Source organism: Salmo salar, chromosome ssa10 (assembly GCF_905237065.1).
Source record: "Salmo salar chromosome ssa10, Ssal_v3.1, whole genome shotgun sequence".
Taxonomy (NCBI): Eukaryota; Metazoa; Chordata; class Actinopteri; order Salmoniformes; family Salmonidae; genus Salmo; species Salmo salar.
The window spans coordinates 110,110,820-110,132,142 of NC_059451.1; the positions used below are offsets into that span (position 1 = coordinate 110,110,820).

General features: G+C 43.8%; 1 protein-coding gene across 1 annotated transcript; it reads right to left on the reverse strand.

The window, feature by feature from the left end:
- Positions 1–20: 20 nt before the first annotated feature.
- On the reverse strand, positions 21–18,409 carry LOC123724512 (tripartite motif-containing protein 16). Its single transcript, XM_045688411.1, has 6 exons — positions 17,756–18,409; positions 16,714–16,800; positions 3,002–3,235; positions 1,039–1,198; positions 854–913; positions 21–624 (listed from the first exon to the last, which is right to left on the reverse strand). The coding sequence occupies exons 1-6, from the start codon at positions 18,350–18,352 to the stop codon at positions 107–109; spliced, it is 1,656 nt and encodes a 551-aa protein (XP_045544367.1). The 5' UTR covers positions 18,353–18,409; the 3' UTR covers positions 21–106.
- Positions 18,410–21,323: the final 2,914 nt, after the last annotated feature.

The window sequence follows — 21,323 nt, forward strand, 5'->3', positions numbered from 1 at the left end:
AGCTATAGACTACACCAGCATGACTAGTATCTATGTAGACCCTACTACAGTTTAACCAGCTCAGCTATAGACTACACCAGCATGACTAGTATCTATGTGGACCCTACTACAGTTTAACCAGCTCAGCAGTACCCCCTACATAGAGCCTAAACCCAGGATAGAGGTTCTGAGTGAATGTGGCCTGGACTCTGTGGAGGAGGGTCATTGTGTCAGAGACACTGTAGAAGGACAGAGTACCTGCCTTGTGATCCAGGTACACTCCTACTCTGGAGGACTGAGGGCCTGATACTTTAGTCTTAACATTATTGTGTTTGAAACAATAACCACCTCTACAGTACAGTAAACTCCAGGACTTGTTATTGTATCCAAATCCAGCATCTGTCTCTGTTCTGCTGATGTCTTTATATGAGACTGCTGTATAAACCCACTCCCCACTCCACTCCACCTCCCAGTAACAGCGTCCAGACAGACCCTCTCTACACAGAACCTGACAGTAGTTGGTGAATCTGTCTGGATGGTCAGGATATGGTTGGACTTGGCGTGTACGTGTCACTTTTCTGTTCCCTTCAGACAGAGAGAGGAGTGTGTGTGCTGTGTTTGGGTCCAGTTTGAGCTGACAGTAATCTGGGAGAAGAGCAGAGACCAATGAGGGGAGTCAGAACAATAAGTTAAGTCAGGTTCTGTATCTACCCTGACTTTGATTAGAGCACAGCAGAGATCAAATCAGAGAAATATGAGGAGTCAGATAGATAGCCAGTCTTTGATTAGATCTACTATTGCTACATATTTCTAGAGGGATTGTTAGGTGTCAGTAATAATATACTGTTAGTTACTTCACTATAAAGAGACTCACATTGTAACAACTGTTCTCTGGTCTTGGGCTGTGGAGGCAGTACAACATCCACTATATTCACTACAGACACACAAACACATAGACAGAGAGAGGGGATGTTATCATCATACCATATTCCACATGTATATGACTAGTAGGGAACTTTCAATGGTCTAAAGTTGATGTTCTTATTGTTTTCAACACACCTGTAGTGGAGATCTTGGTCCATTCTCCTTTAAGGAAGTCTTCTAGTTTCTCTCTCAGTTCAGACACAGTTTTACTCACATCTCCAAAGTACTGAAGAGGACGGACAACAATGCTCGGTAAGTCTGAAGACTTACTGATACTGGAGAGAGACTGATAACTCTGGAGAGAGAGAGAGGGAGATACAGAGAGAGAGAGGGACAGCCAGAGAGAGATTGGGACGGCCCGAGAGAGAGAGGGACGGCCAGGGAGAGAGAGGGACGGACAGAGAGAGGGACGGACAGAGAGAGAGAGAGACGGACAGAGAGAGAGAGAGAGGGACGGACACAGAGAGAGGGTTGGACAGACAGAGAGAGAGGGACGGACAGACAGAGAGAGAGGGACAGACAGAGAGAGAGGGACGGACAGACAGAGAGAGAGGGACGGACAGACAGAGAGAGAGAGGGACGGACAGACAGAGAGAGAGGGACGGCCAGAGAGAGATTGGGACGGCCCGAGAGAGAGAGGGACGGCCAGAGAGAGAGAGGGACGGACAGAGAGAGAGAGAGAGAGAGAGAGGGACGGACAGAGAGAGAGAGAGGGACGGACAGACAGAGAGAGAGGGACGGACAGACAGAGAGAGAGGGACGGACATACAGAGAGAGAGGGACGGACAGACAGAGAGATAGGGACGGACAGACATAGAGAGAGGGACGGACAGACAGAGAGAGAGGGACGGACAGACAGAGAGCGAGGGACGGACAGACAGAGAGAGAGGGACGGACAGACAGAGAGAGAGGGACGGACAGACAGAGAGAGAGAGGGACGGACAGACAGAGAGAGAGAGGGACGGACAGACAGAGAGAGAGGGACAGACAGAGAGAGATTGGGATGGACAGAGAGAGAGAGGGACGGACAGAGAGAGAGAGGGACGGACAGAGAGAGAGAGAGGGACGGACAGAGAGAGAGAGGGATGAACAGAGAGAGAGAGAGGGACGGACAGAGAGAGAGAGAGGGACAGACAGAGAGAGAGAGAGGGACGGACAGAGAGAGAGAGGGACGGACAGAGAGAGAGAGAGGGACGGACAGAGAGAGAGATAGGGACGGACAGAGAGAGAGATAGGGACAGACAGAGGGAGAGATAGGGACGGACAGAGAGAGAGACAGGGACGGACAGAGAGAGAGATAGGGACGGACAGAGAGAGAGAGGGACGTAGAGAGAGAGAGAGGGACGGACAGAGAGAGGGAGAGTGGGACGGACAGTGAGACAGACAGGACAACATAAGAGAGAGGGACAGAGAGAGAGGGGCAGAGAGAGAGAGGGACAGAGAGAGAGAGGGACAGAGAGAGAGAGGGACAGAGAGAGAGAGAGGGACACAGAGAGAGAGAGAGAGGGACACAGAGAGAGAGAGGGACACAGAGAGAGAGAGAGAGAGAGGGACACAGAGAGAGAGAGAGAGAGAGAGGGACACAGAGAGAGAGAGAGAGACAGAGAGAGAGAGAGAGAGAGAGAGAGGGACACAGAGAGAGAGAGAGAGGGACACAGAGAGAGAGAGAGGGACACACAGAGAGAGAGAGAGAGAGAGAGAGAGAGAGAGAGAGAGAGAGGGACACAGAGAGAGAGAGAGACACAGAGAGAGAGAGGGACACAGAGAGAGAGAGAGGGACACAGAGAGAGAGAGAGAGGGACACAGAGAGAGAGAGGGACACAGAGAGAGAGAGGGACACAGAGAGAGAGAGGGACAAAGAGAGAGGGTCAAAGAGAGAGAGAGAGTGACAAAGTGGGAGAGAGGGACAGCGGGACAAAGAGAGGGAGATGGACAAAGAGGGACAGAGAGAGAGAGGGACAGAGAGAGAGAGAGGGACAAAGAGAGAGAGGGACAAAGAGAGAGAGAGAGAGGGACAGACAGGAAAACATAATGTTTGAGATTAATAGTTTCACATTAAGTTAATTTCATGTCACATGTAACAAGACAGTTTAGTTACCTGGAGGAAATGGATGTGATCCTCTGTGTGTGAGAGCTGCTCCAGCTCAGTGCTTCTCTTCCTCAGCTCAGCTATCTCCTGCTTCAGTTGCTCCAGGAGTCCTTCAGCTTGACTCACTTGAGCCTTCTCTTGGGCTCTGATCAGCTCCTTCACCTCAGAGCTCCTTCTCTCAATGGAGCGGATCAGCTCAGTAAAGATCTGATCACTGTCCTCCACTGCTGCCTGTGCAGAGTGCTGTTGAGGGAGAGAGAGAGAGAGGGAGAAAGAGAGAGAGAGAGAGAGGGAGAAAGAGAGAGAGAGAGAGAGGGAGAAAGAGAGAGAGAGAGAAAGAGAGAAAGAGAGAAAGAGAGAGAAAGAGAGAGAGAGAAAGAGAGAGAGAAAGAGAGAGAGAACAGACAGACAGACAGACAGACAGACAGACAGACAGACAGACAGACAGACAGACAGACAGACAGACAGACAGACAGACAGACAGACAGACAGACAGACAGACAGACAGACAGACAGACAGACAGACAGACAGACAGACAGACAGACAGACAGACAGACAGACAGACAGACAGACAGAGAAAGAGAAAGAGAAAGAGAGGCTGGCTGTGTTAGAGATATGGGTTACTGAGCTGAAGGAGCAGGCCCCAGCTACTCCACCACCAGACACAGAGCTTCTATAGGACCAGATCAACCAGTGCAGGACCCAGCTGAAGAACTCTGTCCAGGAGCTGAGAGATAGCCTTACCACAGCTCTTGAGGAGGTAAAGGAGGAGATGGCAAAGGAGTTGTCTGTAGAGACTCCCAGAGAGAAGCTGCAGCCCCTCACCACCCCTAACAACCCCACCTTTACCCACAATCCCCCCCATACCGACAACACTTTACCCCCAGTCACAAGGAGGCTCATATGGAGACACCTACTACAGAGAGAAGCTATCTGGCCCCCCCTGACACACACCCACACACCCCTCCATGTACACAGGCCCTGTGTACTCCAGCCCCAGACCGTAAACACTAATCTGGTAAAACCCACTGAGGTGGCCATCCTCATTGACTCAAATGGGAAATTCATCCAAGAAGATAAACTCTTTCCCCAACACAAGGTGTGCAAAATATGGTGCCCAAAAACACAGGATAAACTCCACATCCTGTCCCAGCCTGACTTTGGCACACCAGGCCACATTATTATACACAGGCACCAACAACCTGCGAGAGGAGCAGGAGAGAGTAGGCAGCCTGGTCAACAGAGTAGCAGAGAGGGCCTCTGAGTGGTTCCCCAACTCCCACACCGGCACCAACAACCTGCGAGAGGAACAGGAGAGAGTAGGCAGCCTGGTCAACAGAGTAGCAGAGAGGGCCTCTGAGTGGTTCCCCAACTCCCACATCACCATCTCCACTCTGCTGCCCCGCAAAGACTTTCATCCCCGTACCATTCAGAAAGTCAACGCTGACATCACCAGAGGGTGTGGCCTACTCCCGAACTTACACATTGTTCACCACCCAACAATCACCCCAGAGCATCTGCACGACCACTCCCACCTGAGGAAGCAGACAGAATGGGATGTTTGCCAAGTCTCTAAAGGACGTGTCACTTGGTAGACAAACACCCCATTACGCACTGGACAGAGGACCACCCAGAGACCCATACCATACCAGTGCACCACCAAGGAGCCCCAGGCCCCCTCAACGCCCCACCAGACCCAGTGCACCCCACAGGCCCCACCCACCACCAGAGCATCACCACTTCCATCGGCTTAGCCAGACCGGACCGGGCTCAGCCTACTACCCCACACCAGACCACCACCCCTACCAGACCAGAGAGGAAGCCCCACGGCCCAGAACTGGCCCTCCTCCACTCCACAGGGCCCAACAGCAGGACCAGCGCAGCTACGCAGAGGTCGTCAGAGGACAGGAGAACCCTGTAAGATTAAGTGAGATTAAACCGCTTCTCCAGTACATCTGCACTAAACACGGACGGACGGACGCGCGCGGGCACACACACACACACACACACACACACACACACACACACACACACACACACACACACACACACACACACACACACACACACACACACACACACACACACACACCTATTGTTCTAGAATTTACTTGTTCAATGAATAGGAATATTTATATGAATAGGAATATTTATATAACAGAAAAAATGTTAGCTGTTATCCTGTTTATCTCTTAACAACTTATTAGTTAGTAGTTACGGTATTTCTGACTGCTATTCTTTCTTTTTGCAACATGAAATCCCTATCAGTTAGCATGTGGAACATTCAGGGTCTAAACTCATCAACCTTTGGACTGAAGAGTTTAGCACTGGAGTTCAACAAACATCTGAAAGATGTTGACATCATCATTCTGCAGGAGACATGGTGTAAGGCTGATGTTGTCACTCACTGTCCCACAGGCTACACAGAGGTCATTGTGTCATCACAGAAACACAGCTCTGTCAATAGAGGCAGAGACTCTGGAGGACTGATCATTTGGTACAAATCCGAACATCTAATTGATCCCCTCAAAATTGGTAAATATCAAATTTGGTTAAAACTGAAAAAATAACTTGTACTGACAGAAAAATATGTGTTCCTTTGCGCAATATATATCCCCCCCTCAGAAACCCCATATTACTCAGAGGAGATGTTCCCCACCCTTGAGGAAGAGACGTGTCATTTCCAGGCCCAGGGAAATGTGCTCATCTGTGGGGACACAAATGCGACACAGGAACACTACCTGATCTAATGAGCACACGAGGGGACAGCTTTATTACAGGCCATACTGTTTCTAACTGTCTTAATTCTCCCTCATAGAAACAACAGTGACAGCACCATCAACAAAAACGGAAGGGATCTTTTTCAGCGCTGTAGAATCCTGGGTCTGTCCTTTGTCAATGGTAGGTTACGGGGGGACTCTTTGGGTAGATTCACCTACTGCTCACCTCTTGGCCACAGTACAGAAGACTATATGATTACAGACATTGACCCTTTCTCTCTCAGCTCATTCACTGTCAAGTCACTAATACCTCTGTCTGATCACAGCCAAATTACGTTGTTCCTCAAAAGAACAGACATGGAAACAACCACACATTCACAGCCCAGTAAGCTGTACAACATCAGAAATTCATACATACAGATGGGCCCAAAACAGCGCAGAAGAATACCAGAAAGCAACCTGGAACCAAAATATCAAAACACTCTTAGATAACTTTCTGGATACCACATTCACTCACAGCAAAGAAGGCATCAATCTAGCAGTACAAAACATCAACTATATATTCAGGCACATGTCATGACGTTGCCCTCTTTGGGTACAGCGAGCACAGTTGACCCCCCTCCCTCTGCACCAGGCCTTTTCTATGCACCATCCCCCGACCTCTATACTTTGACACCAGGCTCTGGGAGAGCGGCCGTAAATTCCTATGAGAAGATTCTCTCCTCATGGCCACAGTATAGAGAACAAAGGAGTCTTCCACCTCACAGAACTGGAGAACCGAACGATATTTATGTTCTGGAGAAGGTATAAAAGATCGGTGAAGAATCCAGTTACGAACTGGTCCGTTTGGTACAATTTTGTGAAACTCATGAGAGACAATACGGCCACATTACCATGGCGCTGTTAATATAATAGCCTCAGTTATAAGACTTACATCTAATGGCTGTGTAAAATGAATGAATAAGGATGAAGCTATTTGTGAGATGATGGGATGCTATCTAATGATGTTAATGTGAGAGAATTGTATTTCTGTTTAAAGTTTCACTAAGTCATTGGCATGCCCAGGGACACAGATGTGACCTGGCGTCATGAGACAGCCTTTTTCTGCTCTTCCGAATAAAACCCGCCTAGGTTTTCTATCACCAGACCGAGCTTACCTCAATTACGAGTTGGCTAAAGGTTGGAGACCAGCTTACCTCAATAACGAGAGGGCCAAGGTTTGACCATGCATTTCTCTTGTTGAACTTTTAGCCATACCACGTGGTTAAACTCTTAGACTATCGATACCGACAGAATAAGAACAAGTTTTGATATTAATTACTAGTCTGCAGCTAGGAATTCGGTATCATTGAACGCGAAGACCGACAACCGCCGAAAACATCTATTCTATAACGACATGAATGAATGTCACTCTGAACTACCCATTCTAACCATGACTGAGCGAGAGAGGGCCGACAGACTCTCCAACAGAAACAAACTTTTCAACAAAGATCCCGATGACACACTTATCGTAAATATATATATATTGATTGCAATTATTCCCGAATGAGTGAGCGTTCATGTGCAAAGGGTTAGCATTTCAATTGTTATAACTATCAACTCTGTAGTGTCTTCTCAGCTGACCCCACTCTCCTTTTGTCTAACAAGCCGCCATGCCAGTTTAGCCCACTAGGGCACATTCCTCTATCATTTCTTTGTAACGATATCTACTGTTTGTTATGCATTTCTGTGAATTACCTAGTTAGTAAATAAATGATTTTAACCTCTATGGGCTAGGCGGGACGAATTCGTCCCACCTACGTAACAGCCAGTTGAAGCCTGTGGCGCGATTTTCAAATACCTTAAAAATCCTATTACTTCAATTTCTCAAACATATGACTATTTTACAGCTATTTAAAGACAAGACTCTCGTTAATCTAACCACACTGTCCGATTTCAAAAAGGCTTTACAACGAAAGCAAAACATTAGATTATGTCAGCAGAGTACCAAGCCAGAAATAATCAGACACCCATTTTTCAAGCTAGCATATAATGTCACAAAAACCCAGAAGACAGCTAAATGCAGCACTAACCTTTGATGATCTTCATCAGATGACACACCTAGGACATTATGTTATACAATACATGCATGTTTTGTTCAATCAAGTTCATATTTATATCAAAAAACAGCTTTTTACATTACCATGTGACGTTCAGAACTAGCAAACTTCCGGCGAATTTACTAACAATTTACTAAATTACTCACGATAAACGTTCACAAAAAGCATAACAATTATTTTAAGAATTATAGATACATTACTCCTCTATGCACTCGATATGTCTGATTTTAAAATAGCTTTTCGGTGAAAGCACATTTTGCAATATTCTAAGTACATAGCCCAGCATCACAGGGCTAGCTATTTAGACACCCAGCAGGTTTAGCACTCACCAATATCAGATTTACTATAAGAAAAATGGTCTTACCTTTCCTGTTCTTCGTCAGAATGCACTCCCAGGACTTCTACTTCAATAACAAATGTAGGTTTGGTCCAAAATAATCCATAGTTATGTTCCAACAGCGACGTTTTGTTCGTGCGTCCCAGACACTATCCCAATGGTAAATAACGGTCGTGCGCACGGCGCATTTCGTGACAAAAGATTTCTAAATATTTCATTACCGTACTTCGAAGCATGTCAACCGCTGTTTAAAGTCAATTTTTATGCCTTTTTTCTCGTAAAAAAGCGATAATATTCCGACCGGGAATCTGCAATTAGATAAACAGCCGAAGGAAAATATATCACTGGGTCGAATCGGGCACGCGCCTAATTCCATTGTCCTCTGATGGGCCACTTGGAAAAGGCGATAATGTGTTTCAGCCTGAGGCTGCCTCGTCATTGTTCAGGTTTTTCCCGGGCCCTGAGAGCCTATTGGAGCCGTGGGAAATGTCACGTTACAGCTAAGATCCTGACTCTTCAATAAACAGAAGCAAGAACAACAACACCTTGTCAGACAGGCCACTTCCTGCATGAAACCTTCTCAGATTTTTGCCTGCCAAATGAGTTCTGTTATACTCACAGACACCATTCAAACAGTTTTAGAAACTTTAGGGTGTTTTCTATCCATATGTAATAAGTATATGCATATTCTAGTTACTGGGTAGGAGTGGTAACCAGATTAAATTGGGTATGTTTTTTATCCGGACGTGAAAATACTGCCCCCTATCCTAAACAGGTTAAGACAATTGATGTATGGATGACTCATAGTGAAGACTGGGTTCGTGCAGATAACCAACAATTTACGACATTTGGAATGAGACTGACGAGGTAAAGAATACATCATTAATCATATTGTCACAGTATCTAACGAAGGTGGCGCCCCTCCTCGGTCGGGCGGCGCTCGGCGGTCGTCGTCGCCGGCCTATTAGCTGCCACCGATCGTTGTTTCTGTGTCTTTTGGTTTTGTCTGTCTATCTCGCACCTGTTTTGTGTTTGTCATTAGTGGGGGGTTATTTAGTGTGTATTTTCAGTTGGGGTTCTCGTGCGGGATTGTTTATTGTCCACTCAGGACAGTTGTGATTGTAAATTGTTATTGTCGATTATTATTGCCGAGCTGCGCCCCGTGCGCTTTTTTTTCCAGTGCGCTTATTTTGGGAAGGTGTTTTTCCCCTGGCAGACTTCGCCACGCGCCTGGTGCCCTACGGCTATTGCGTGTTACTATTATTATTAAAACACAGTTGCTCCGGCCCTCTGTCTCCTGCTCCTGATTCCACATCTCCACTGGTCCTAGACAGTCGTGACACATATTCATTAAGAATACGTCATAGAATACTTCATTAGTTACATCAGTTAGATCAGATATTATAATATCTGAAAGTTATATTAGGAAAATTATAACTTTGTAATCTGAATATTTTCCTTGGTGCCCCGACTTCCTAGTTAATTACAGTTACACGATTAATCAGTTTAATCACGTAATAATAATTACAGAGAGTTATTTGATAAATATGTCTTCAGTTTTAATGATGCCAAAGACACGACACACAATTGAAATTGATAAAAAACTAAACAAAAAAGACCACAGATGACAACTGGTTTGATGCAGATTGTAAAATTATAAGGAAAAAACTTAGAACACTATCCAACCAAAAGCACAGAGACCCAAATAATGGTGAATTATGCCTTCATTACTGTGAGACTTTAAAACTCTATAAATGTACACTCAGAACCAAAAAAGCACAGTACAACAGCAAGCAGCTGACACTAATTGAGGAGTCCATAAACACAAACAACTTCTGGCAAAATTGGAAAAAACAAAAAAAATCTAAACAAGAGGAATTAGCGATACAAAATGGTGACATATGGACAACCCATTTTAAAACACTCTACAACACCGTTCAAATTGACACAAACGCAGAACAACGCCAAATTCATGAGAAGTTGAATGGATTAGAAAAAGCTATAAAGGACAATAAAAATCCATTGGACTCCCCAATTACTGACCAGGAGCTCTATAAGAAACTTCAGGCTCTCAAATTTAAAAAAGCATGCGGACCTGATGGCATCCTAAATGAGATGCTCAAACTCACTAGTGCAAAATTTCAATTGGCTATATTAAAACTGTTTAATTTGATCCTGAGTGTAGGTTATTTCCCTGACATCTGGAATCAAGGACTCATAACCCCAATCTTTAAGAACGGAGACAAATTTGACCCTAACAATTACAGAGGCATTTGTGTGAACAGTAACCTGGGGAAGGTTTTCAGTAGCATTATCAATGTAAGTGTTCTAAACTTCCTTAATAATAAGCACAATGTCTTGAGTAAAAGCCAAATTGGATTCATACCAAAACATCGCACAACTGATCATATTTACACCTGACACACCCTAATAGATAAACATGTCCACCAAAATAATACCAAAATATTCGCTTGCTTTATCGACTTCCAAAAATCATTTGATTCTATTTGGCATACAGGACTGTTCTACAAAATTATTGAAAGTGGTGTAGGGGGTAAAACATATGACATAATTTAATCAATGTATACTGGCAATACGTGCAGCATTAAAATTGGTAAGAAAATAACAGAATTCTTTACCAGGGGCGGGGCCTTTGCCAGGGTTGCAATCTGAGCCCTGCACTCTTCAATATTTACATTAACAAATTGTGTTAGTCTCCACAATTCAGAAGTTAAATGCCTACTCTTCGCAGATGACCTATGCCTGCTGTCACCCACAGCACATGGCCTACAGCAGAGCCTGGACCTGCTAGAGCAGTACTGCCAGAACTGGGCCCTGGCAGTAAACCCCAAAAATACTAAAATAATGATTTTCCAGAGAAGATCCAGATCTCAGGGAATTAGACCAAAGTTCTCAATTGGTACAACATATATAGAGTACTGTACACACTACAATTACTTAGGTTATAAATAAGCTCAACTGGACACCTTAATGATGCAGTGAATGAACTGAGAGAACGCACGCAGGGCATTCTACGCCATTAAAAAGCTAATTCAAATTGACATACCTATTAACATTTGGCTAAAACTAATTGAATATGTCATTGAACCAATTGCACTTTATGGCAGTGAGGTGTGGGGTCCACTTGCAAAACAAGATTTCATCAAATGGGACAAACACCCCGTTGAAACCCTGCATGCAGAGTTCTGTAAGATTCTCCTCCTACATGTCCAGAGGAAAACTACAAACAATGCATGCAGGGCAGAATTAGGCCAATATCCACTAATAATAAAAACTCAAAAAAGAGCAATTAAGTTTTGGAAACATTTAAAATACAGTGACCCCCTCTCATATCATTACCAAGCCCTGCAATGCCAAGAGCTGAGAAAAGAAAAGAGTCCCCTCATCTAGCTGGTCCTGGGGCTGAGTTCACAAACCTGTTCTACTAACACACTGAAGCCTCAGGACCAGAACATCCAATCAATCAGAATAATCCAAATTACAACGCAGTCAAAACAAAACTACATTTACATTTTTTACATTTTAGTCATTTAGCAGACGCTCTTATCCAGAGCGACTTACAAATTGGTGCATTCACCTATAATATCCAGTGGAACAACCACTTTACAATAGTGCATCTAAATCTTTTAAGGGGGGGGTTAGAAGGATTACTTTATCCTATCCCAGGTATTCCTTGAAGAGGTGGGGTTTCAGGTGTCTCCGGAAGGTGGTGATTGACTCCGCTGTCCTGGCGTCGTGAGGGAGCTTGTTCCACCATTGGGGTGCCAGAGCAGCGAACAGTTTTGACTGGGCTGAGCGGGAACTGTGCTTCCTCAGAGGTAGGGAGGCAAGCAGGCCAGAGGTGGATGAACGGAGTGCCCTTGTTTGGGTGTAGGGCCTGATCAGAGCCTGAAGGTACGGAGGTGCCGTTCCCCTCACAGCTCCGTAGGCAAGCACCATGGTCTTGTAGCGGATGCGAGCTTCGACTGGAAGCCAGTGGAGAGAGCGGAGGAGCGGGGTGACGTGAGAGAACTTGGGAAGGTTGAACACCAGACGGGCTGCGGCGTTCTGGATGAGTTGTAGGGGTTTAATGGCACAGGCAGGGAGCCCAGCCAACAGCGAGTTGCAATAATCCAGACGGGAGATGACAAGTGCCTGGATTAGGACCTGCGCCGCTTCCTGTGTGAGGCAGGGTCGTACTCTGCGAATGTTGTAGAGCATGAACCTACAGGATCGGGTCACCGCCTTGATGTTGGTGGAGAACGACAGGGTGTTGTGTACATTGCTTATTGGGAAACACAAGCACAAACACAAAGCAAAATGCAGTGCTACCTGGCCCTAAATCGACAGTACACCGTGGCTAAATATTTGACCATGGTTACTGATCAAAACCTTAGAAAAACCTTGACAAAGTACAAGCTCAGTGAGCACAGCCTTTCCATTGAGAAGGGTAGACACAGGAAAACCTGGCTCCCTGTAAAGGAAAGGCTGTGCAACCACTGCACAACAGCAGAACTTGAGACGGAGCTGCATTTCCTGACAAAATGTAAAAATATAAAACAATTAGGGTGTCATTATCCCAAATTTGAAACCCTTATTCAAGGTTTCAAAGACCTCTCTGATGAGGATAGGCTACCCGTCCTGTTAGGGAGGACGCAGAGAGCTGTGGTTTGGAAGCGCACTACATTGCTGCCTGCCATAAGTTGAGGGACAGTGTCTGACAGACTAATCAACCTGCACATGTCCTCTACTATATGCTTATTGTTATTGTTGAATGTATGGTTATTTTGACCCTTGGTTATAGTTGTTACTGTTGTCCCGTTGACAATTTTGATTCTCATTTTTATTTATATTGTAAATATCCAAAATAAGCTTTGGCAATATGTACATTGTTACGTCACGCCAATAAAGCAAATTGAATTTAATTGACAGAGAGACAGAGAGAGAGAGAGAGAGAGAGAGACAGTAGGTACAGTAGCATTTGCACCTCATTGAGTCAGAACGCTGCCACCCTGCTCTCCAGGTCCACCAGGCCTTGTACCCCCTCCTGGTCAGGCAGGTACAAAACACCACTTGGCCCTGCTCTACACTCCTCCCTCCTGTTACCCCCTCCAGTAGCCTGCCCTATAGCAGAGCTAGACCCAGCCTCTGTCCCCTGAGTCCTAGTAGGCTGGACAATAGAACGAGTCAAAACGGCCAAAGAACGTTGTCTGAGCTGGAACACTAGCGAGGCCATAGCAAATGAATTGAAACGAACCTTCACAGAGCCTCTTCTGACTGGAATGATCCTTAGAATTCCATTTCCCCTAAATGGCACCAACAAATGTCTACCTTTTTATTTGACCACTAAAACCTGTTCTTAGGACCAAACTGAAAAATAACTGGTGTAGAAAGTAAACATCCGCAACTCGATGGTGCCAAGTGTGTTTATGTCTGCATTACCAGGAAGTAGGAAAAAAACGGCAACTTCTGACTATTTCTGGTCTAGTGATCGATGACAGCAGAGGACGCTGCCCAACCTTATGTCATTAGAAAGAGGAGATTCTCCTGATTAAAATGGTGTCCGACATGAAAACATCTAAATTTACACATTGTGAGATATTTAGTGAAATAAACAGACATACCATAACTAAGCTACTCAAACTTACATCATTAGAAATAATAGGTTATCCTGATTAAAATGGTGAAGAACTTCAAACCATTAAAATAAATACATCTATTACAGATAATTGGAGAAATAGACATGTCCCTATTTCTCCAAAACAATGGCAGTCTGAAAGTTATAACAGCAGTCTTTTATTTAACCAGCTTACCATTTATCTACTACCATTTGACTTTGTGTTAAACATTTAGTGGTTTGTAATCTAGTGGTTAAGAACGTTGGGCAGTAACTGAAAGGTGGATGGTTCGAATCCCCGAGCAGACTAGGTGAAAAATCAGTAAATTGCCTTTTTTAGGCAGATTTGGGCTCTTAACCCTAGTGGCTCTGGATAAGAGTGTCTGCTAAATGACTCACATGTAATAGTAAACTAGGACTCTGTGAAAGGGCAGCAGGTAGTCTAGTGGTTAGAGTGTTTGGCCGGGCAGCAGGTAGCCTAGTGGATAGAGCATTGGGCCAGTAACCGAAAGGTCGCTGGATCGAATACTGAGCTGACAAGGTAAAAATCTGTCGTTCTGCTCCAGAACAAGGCAGTTAACCTGTTATGGCTAGGGGGCAGTATTTTCACGGCTGGATAAAAAACGTACCCGATTTAATCTGGTTACCACTCCTACCCAGTAACTAGAATATGCATATACTTATTACATATGGATAGCAAACATCCTAAAGTTTCTAAAACTGTTTGAATGGTGTCTGTGAGGATAACAGAACTCATATGGCAGGCCAAAATCTGAGAAGGTTTCATTCAGGAAGTGGCCTGTCTGACAAGGTGTCGTTCTTCTTGTCTCTGTTTATTGAAGAGTGAGGATCTTAGCTGTCCCGTGACACTTCCTACGGCTGCCATAGGTTCTCAGAAGGCGGCAAAAAGCGGAATCGTGGCTTTGCAGGCTCTGGCTGAAACAAAGTCGACCGTAAAGGTTTGTTTTCATTCCTCTGTTTAGCTAAATGGACATTCCCGGTCGGAATATTATCGCTTCTTTACGCGAAAAATGGCATAAAAATGGATTTTAAACAGCGGTTGACATGCTTCGAAGTACGGTAATGGAATATTTAGATTTTTTTTGTCACGAATTGCGCCATGCGCACGACCCTTCTTTACCATTCGGATAGTGTCTGGGACGCACGAACAAAACGCCGCTATTCGGATATAACGATGGATTATTTTGGACCAAACCAACATTCGTTATTGAAGTAGCAGTCCTGGGAGTGCATTATGACGAAGACAACAAAAGGTAATCAAACTTTTATAATAGTAAATCTGATATTGGTGAGTGCTAAACTTGCCGGGTGTCTAAATAGCTAGCCCGTGATGCCTGGGCTATGTACTTAGAATATTGCAAAATGTGCTTTCACCAAAAAGCTATTTTAAAATCGGACATATCGAGTGAATAGAGGAGTTATGTATCTATAATTCTTAAAATAATTGTTATGCTTTTTGTGAACGTTTATCGTGAGTAATTTAGTAAATTGTTAGCAAATTCCCCGGAAGTTTTCGGTGGGTATGCTAGTTCTGAACGTCACATGCTAATGTAAAAAGCTGGTTTTTGATATAAATATGAACTTGATTGAACAAAACATGCATGTATTGTATAACATAATGTCCTAGGAGTGTCATCTGATGAAGATCATCAAAGATTAGTGCTGCATTTAGCTGTGGTTTTGGTTTTTGTGACATATATGCTGGTTTGAAAAATGGGTGTGTGATTATTTCTGGTTGGGTATTCTCCTGACATAATCTAATGTTTTGCTTTTGCTGTAAAGCCTTTTTGAAATCGGACAATGTGGTTAGATAAAGGAGAGTCTTATCTTTCCAATGGTATAAAATAGTCATATGTTTGAGAAATTGAAATTATAGCATTTTTAAGGTTTTTCGTATTTTGCGCCAGGCGCTACCATTGGATATTGGTGAGGCGTTCCGCTAGCGGAGGTTATCTCACCTCGTTTGCTCAGATTGTACATAGACTTATTTTTCTACTGTATTATTGACTATATTTGTTTTACTCCATGTGTAACTCTGTGTTGTTGTATGTTGTCGAAATGCTTTGCTTTATCTTGGCCAGGTCGCAATTGTAAATGAGAACTTGTTCTCAACTTGCCTACCTGGTTAAATAAAGGTGAAAAAATATATATATTTAAAATTAAAAAATGCTGACAGTGACTCCTCTGTTTCACCACGCTCACCACCGGGTCTGCTTCACACCAAACGGTGGGCATCACAAACACCAAGAGTCTTCAACTTCAATTGCTCCACCTCCACACTTAACGCTACCCCAGAAATCACTCCTTTCAATGGTGCCCTGTTCCTAAGAGCAAAACAAGAAACAGATCTTGACCAAAGTTGCGTGACACGGAGCGACCACTCTCTCCGGTCAGAAGAAACACAAACAAATATTGAAAGTCCCACCCACCGTGAAACCACAAAAAAACTCTGTTTTCCAATTGAATTATAACATTTGAAATGTCTCTATTCCTTTGAATCTTTTGTTAGTGTAATGTTTACTGTTCACTTCTGTTCATATGTAAACATATGTTTCCCATGCCAATAAAGCCCTTTGAATTGAATTGAATTGAATTGAGAGAGAGCTCCATGTTAATGTATAGGGGACATGAGTCAGTCATGGTTACTCATGGTTATGTGATGAGGTAGCCCTGCCTTTGACTTCTAAATCAGTGGCGGCCCAATAGGGAATGTTCTATTGATGTAATGGTCAAGATGTTGGTTTATCCCACGGTAGACCTGGGTTCATATCCTGTCAGTTACATTAAGCAGTCTATTCTCTGAAAGGGGTCCAGACAGCCTGTTCCCAACAGTGGGGTCAGTGGGATTGGAGAGGGGCCCCTCTCTCTCTCTCTGACTGGAGGAGAGAAGTGAATTGGTGTGTCTCCTCTGGTCAACAATGCTCACCTTGAGAGACTCCACAGCCTGTTGGAGCTCCTTCAGCTCCTTCTCTCTCTCCTGGAATCTCTGCTGGACCTTCTGCTGACTCATCCCCTACAAATATTGAGTAAGTGTCTGTCGTGTGAATGATTATAGTTTTAACAGAACACAAATCAGGGAGTTGATTGGGTGTTTGATAACGAATGATAATGATGTTTGATAACAAATGATAATGATGTTTGACTTGTTGGATTCTATCAAGAAATATACTTATTCATGTTACCATACTATAACGTATTGATGACTTTACATGTATAAGGAATGTATATGTTGGGGTCAATGAAGGGTGGATAGGAACTTGGTGTATGGAAAGTTACTGAGAGAGACAAGGGGAAGTGCTGAAATATTCTGTTCAAACATGTTATTGTTGAATATAAATGTTCCTAAAGAGGGGGGCAAAGGGCAACTAGTTTCAGTTCCTGATAAGGCAGGCCAGCTGCAGAACTAGGGAGGAGCCAGGAATTTGTCTTCAGGTCAAGTCAACAGATGAAGTGAGAAGAAACCTCTGGGAGGGGGGCCAGAGAGTCCCACCACAACGACCCTCCTACTACAGTCCTATCTCACACACATACACTTCCACACCCACGAAGGTTTTAGCATCAGGCAGGGCCATGACTACACCAGTGACAGGAACCAATTCAGTTCCTGCCTAGCAACAGAGATGAATTGGCTGTCTAGATGTGTAAGCAGTTGACCCCGCCTAGAATGAGGTTATAAATATATGTTCTTGGGTAATCATACCATTATCTTTGCAGCTGTATGACCCAAGTGAGTGAATAAACTTGGTTTGAGTTTTCACTCTGTCTGTTCAGAACCTAACAGACTTTAGAAAATGGTGATATATTTGGAGAATCTGGGTTAACATATCTATATACTCAAGGTTTGTGTTCATATTTGGATCAATTTCAATTTCATTTGAATGATTTCATATTCAAACAGATTTAGTTCCTACTGTATCTTTAATTATTTTTTTTAACAGACAGTCACCAAGAAGTTGTTCTGGTCTTACCTGTTTCTCAGTCCTCTCTGCAGCAGCTGACACTGTATCATGGCCTTTATGTTCATCCATTGTACACATCAGACAGATACACTGCTGATCGGTACGACAGTAAACCTCCAGCAGTTTGTCATGATGAGAGCAGATCTTCTCCTGTAGTTGTGCGGTGGCTTTGACCAGCTTGTGCTTCTTGAAACCAGGAAATTCATAGTGAGGTTGGAGGTGAGGTTCACAGTAAGAGGCCAGACATGCCAGACAGGACATGAGGGCTTTCTGCTTTCTGGTCCCAGTGCAGAAATCACACGCCACATCTCCAGGTCCAGCATAGCACAGAGCAGGAAGGGGAGCAGCCTGGAGTCCTGTCTTCTTCAGTTCCACCACCATATCAGCCAACATGTTATTTTTCCTCAGATTAGGCCTTGGAGTGAAGGTCTCTCTGCACTGAGGACAGCTATAGACCCCTTTCAGAACATCCTGATCCCAGCAGTCCTCAATACAGATTCTACAGTAATTGTGTCCACAGGCAGTAGTGACCGGCTCCTTCAGTAGATCCAGACAGACAGAACAACAGAACTGGTCCTGGTCCAGCAGAACTCCCTGCTGAGCCATTTGGACGGTTGTTCACTCTCACACAGACAGACAAGACAGAGACTCAGATCAGTTTCGTTTCCTCAGAAAATAGTTTGTGGGAGGGGGAGGGACTTCCTGGTTCTGCCAGAGGGGTGGTGTTAGAGGGAGGGGTCACAGGGAGGGAGGGGTTAGACGGAGGGAGGGGTTAGAGAGAGGGAGGGGTTAGAGAGAGGGAGGGAACGAGGGAGGAAACGAGGGAGGGAGGGGTGCAGGGAGGGAGCCAGTGAGGTTGAAGTTAGAGCAAGGGAGGGAGAGAGAACTGCATGCAACGTCTAGAGGGAGACAAAGATTTTAGTTCCCAGGTTAGGACCATTAATATGGAATACATTAAATACAGTTGTTAGAATATCTAAAGGGTAACAGTTTCTTTGAAGTACATATCTATAATGCTATTAATGAATGAGTGTCACGTCCTGACCATAGAAAGCTGTTATTTTGTATAGTAGGTCAGGGCGTGACAGTTTTTTTTTTCTATTTTAGATTTTCTATGTTATGTTCTAGTTTTTGTATTTCTATGTTGTTGTTTTTTGGGATGATCTCCAATTAGAGGCAGCTGGTCATCGTTGTCTCTAATTGGAGATCATACTTAACCAGATAGTGCATCTGTTCCTTTGAAGTAAAGCTGTCATGATGATTGATGTGTAGGGACCTCGTTGAACTGGGGAATGTGTTTGAACATTTCATAGAGTATGGCCCCCCCTGTTGTAGTGAACTTAGGGCTGTTGTATATGAAACAGTAATGTCCGGGGGCATTGGACAGCTGCACTATAAGTAAGCACTGTCAACACTACAAGCGAGCTCGATAAACCCCTAAATAAGAAATTAAAATAAACCCAGACCACTAAAGAGGAAATTAAACATGTCTCCTAGGCCAATTGTAGGTGTACTTTGAAAAGGTTAACCTGTACTTTCTAAAAGCTTAACCTGTCTGGGCTAGGAGGCAGTATTTTCACTTTTGGATAAAAAGCATGCCCAGAGTAAACAGCCTAATACTCGGGCCCAGAGTCAAATATTTGCAAATTATTATTGGATTTGGATACAAAACACTCTAAAGTTTCCAGAACTGTTTGAATGATGTCTGTGAGTATAACAGAACTCATATGGCAGGCAAAAACCTGAGAGAAATCCAACCAGGAAATGTTAATACTTTATGTCCCAATAGCGTTAGCGCGCTCCGAAGGCTAGTGAAAATGTACCGTCTGCGTCTGACTTGTCGTCAGGAATGAGCAAAAAAAAAATATTTAAGTTCGTTCAAACATGTCAAACGTTGTATAACATAAATCTTTAGGGGCTTTTTCAACCAGGGCTTCAATAATATTCCATTGGGATGGTTGCATTGTCTTTCAAAACGTTTCGAAAAGGGAGAGTACCCATGGGCGCCGACGTCACAATGGTAATGGCCCATTTCCTGTGACCAAGGTAAACATCCTCTCTTTCAGTCAATTTTGATGGTAGGAGGCTCAAAACACTTTGTAAAGACTGGGGACATCTAGTGGAAGCTTTAGGAAGTGCTAAATGAATCGCAAGCCACTGTGTGTTTCAATGGCAAATGTTTGAAGTGATATCCACACATCAGATTTCAGTTTCCTGTCAGGATTTGTCTCAGGGTTTTGACTGCCATATGAGTTCTGTTATACTCACAGACACCATTCAAACAGTTTTAGAAACTTTAGGGTGTTTTCTATCCAAAGCCAATAATTATATGCATATTCTAGTTACTGGGCAGGAGTAGTAACCAGATTAAATCGGGTACGTTTTTTATCCAGCCGTGTCAGTACTGCCCCCTAGCCCTAACAGGTTATTAAGGGTGGAATGATAAGAGAATTATCTAATAAAGGTAAATTAATCAATAATCCATTATTAATTAGTAGTTATGTAGCATGGGTAATGAATAAATAAAGTACTGAACGTTAGTCCCATAAGGTCTATTAGACACCCGGAAGGGAGAGAACTGTGTGTGTGATTAGTGGGCCTAAGGGAACTGTAGATGTGTGTGAAGAGACTGGGACAAAATGTGTGTGTGTGTATTAGCAGGGAGATAAGAGAACAGTAGACATCTGTTTTACCTGACCTAGCAACTTGGAGAGACTTTGGAGAAAACCGGGAGGGACCCTCAAGTTTTCTCTAATCTCGGGGGAAAGGAGCGCTGGATAGTGATTAATGATTGTTTGAAATCCGGGGAGGGATTCATATATCTACTGTTTGTGTGTGGATGTATGTGCGTAATTAACCTGTTAGGGCTAGGGGGCAGTATTGACACGGCAAGCGTCCCACCTAGCCCATAGAGGTTAAGGAGTGAACTATAAAATAAATGTCTTTGTTATTGGGACCTCAGAACGTTCTCTGAATAAAACCGTATGAACCTTTTGCAGAAAGCTCAGTCCTTGCCTAATTATTATTAACCCAGTGTCTTACAAACCCTGGGGATTAGTCAAGGCTTATTGATTGCTAATTATTATCATTAGGATATCAAATTCCTTTAACAGTTCCTGAATCATTGGTCTCTCTACCATGCACCCTGAGTGATGGTTGACCTCATGTCTCCACATCTTAATACAGCTGTTGTTACTGTATCATTGGTCCCTACCATGCACCCTGAGTGATGGTTGACCTCATGTCTCCACATATTAATACAGCTGTTGTTGAAAGATTCTTCAGTCTCTCCCCTTTCTGGTTAGAATGTCTACAACACATTTTTATGTCTCTGCGTGCAGTTTTTAAGAGATCGCCAGTGATTATGCTCTGAGGAGAGCTAGGTATTTTATTTAGTATTTTGAAATCCTTTTGAAAGTGATTTTTTTGAAACATTTATTTTTAATAAAACTACATGACATTTTCCTGTTTAAACCAGTCCTTTGCCTCCAGTGTCCTGGTCCTGAAAACACCCTACAGACAAGACTATTCTACTACCAGGGATGGACAGAAATTACTACATACAAATACAATATTC

Bases quoted from the DNA above. Each gene is read 5' to 3' on its own strand.
- LOC123724512 (XM_045688411.1), bottom strand. From the start codon at position 18,352: ATGGCTCAGCAGGGAGTTCTGCTGGACCAGGACCAGTTCTGTTGTTCT. The intron at 16,801-17,755 runs GTAAGACCAGAA...CAATATTTGTAG, and splicing joins CAGAGAGGACTGAGAAACAG to GGGATGAGTCAGCAGAAGGT. The intron at 3,236-16,713 runs GTGAGCATTGTT...CTCCCTCAACAG, and splicing joins AGGCTGTGGAGTCTCTCAAG to CACTCTGCACAGGCAGCAGT.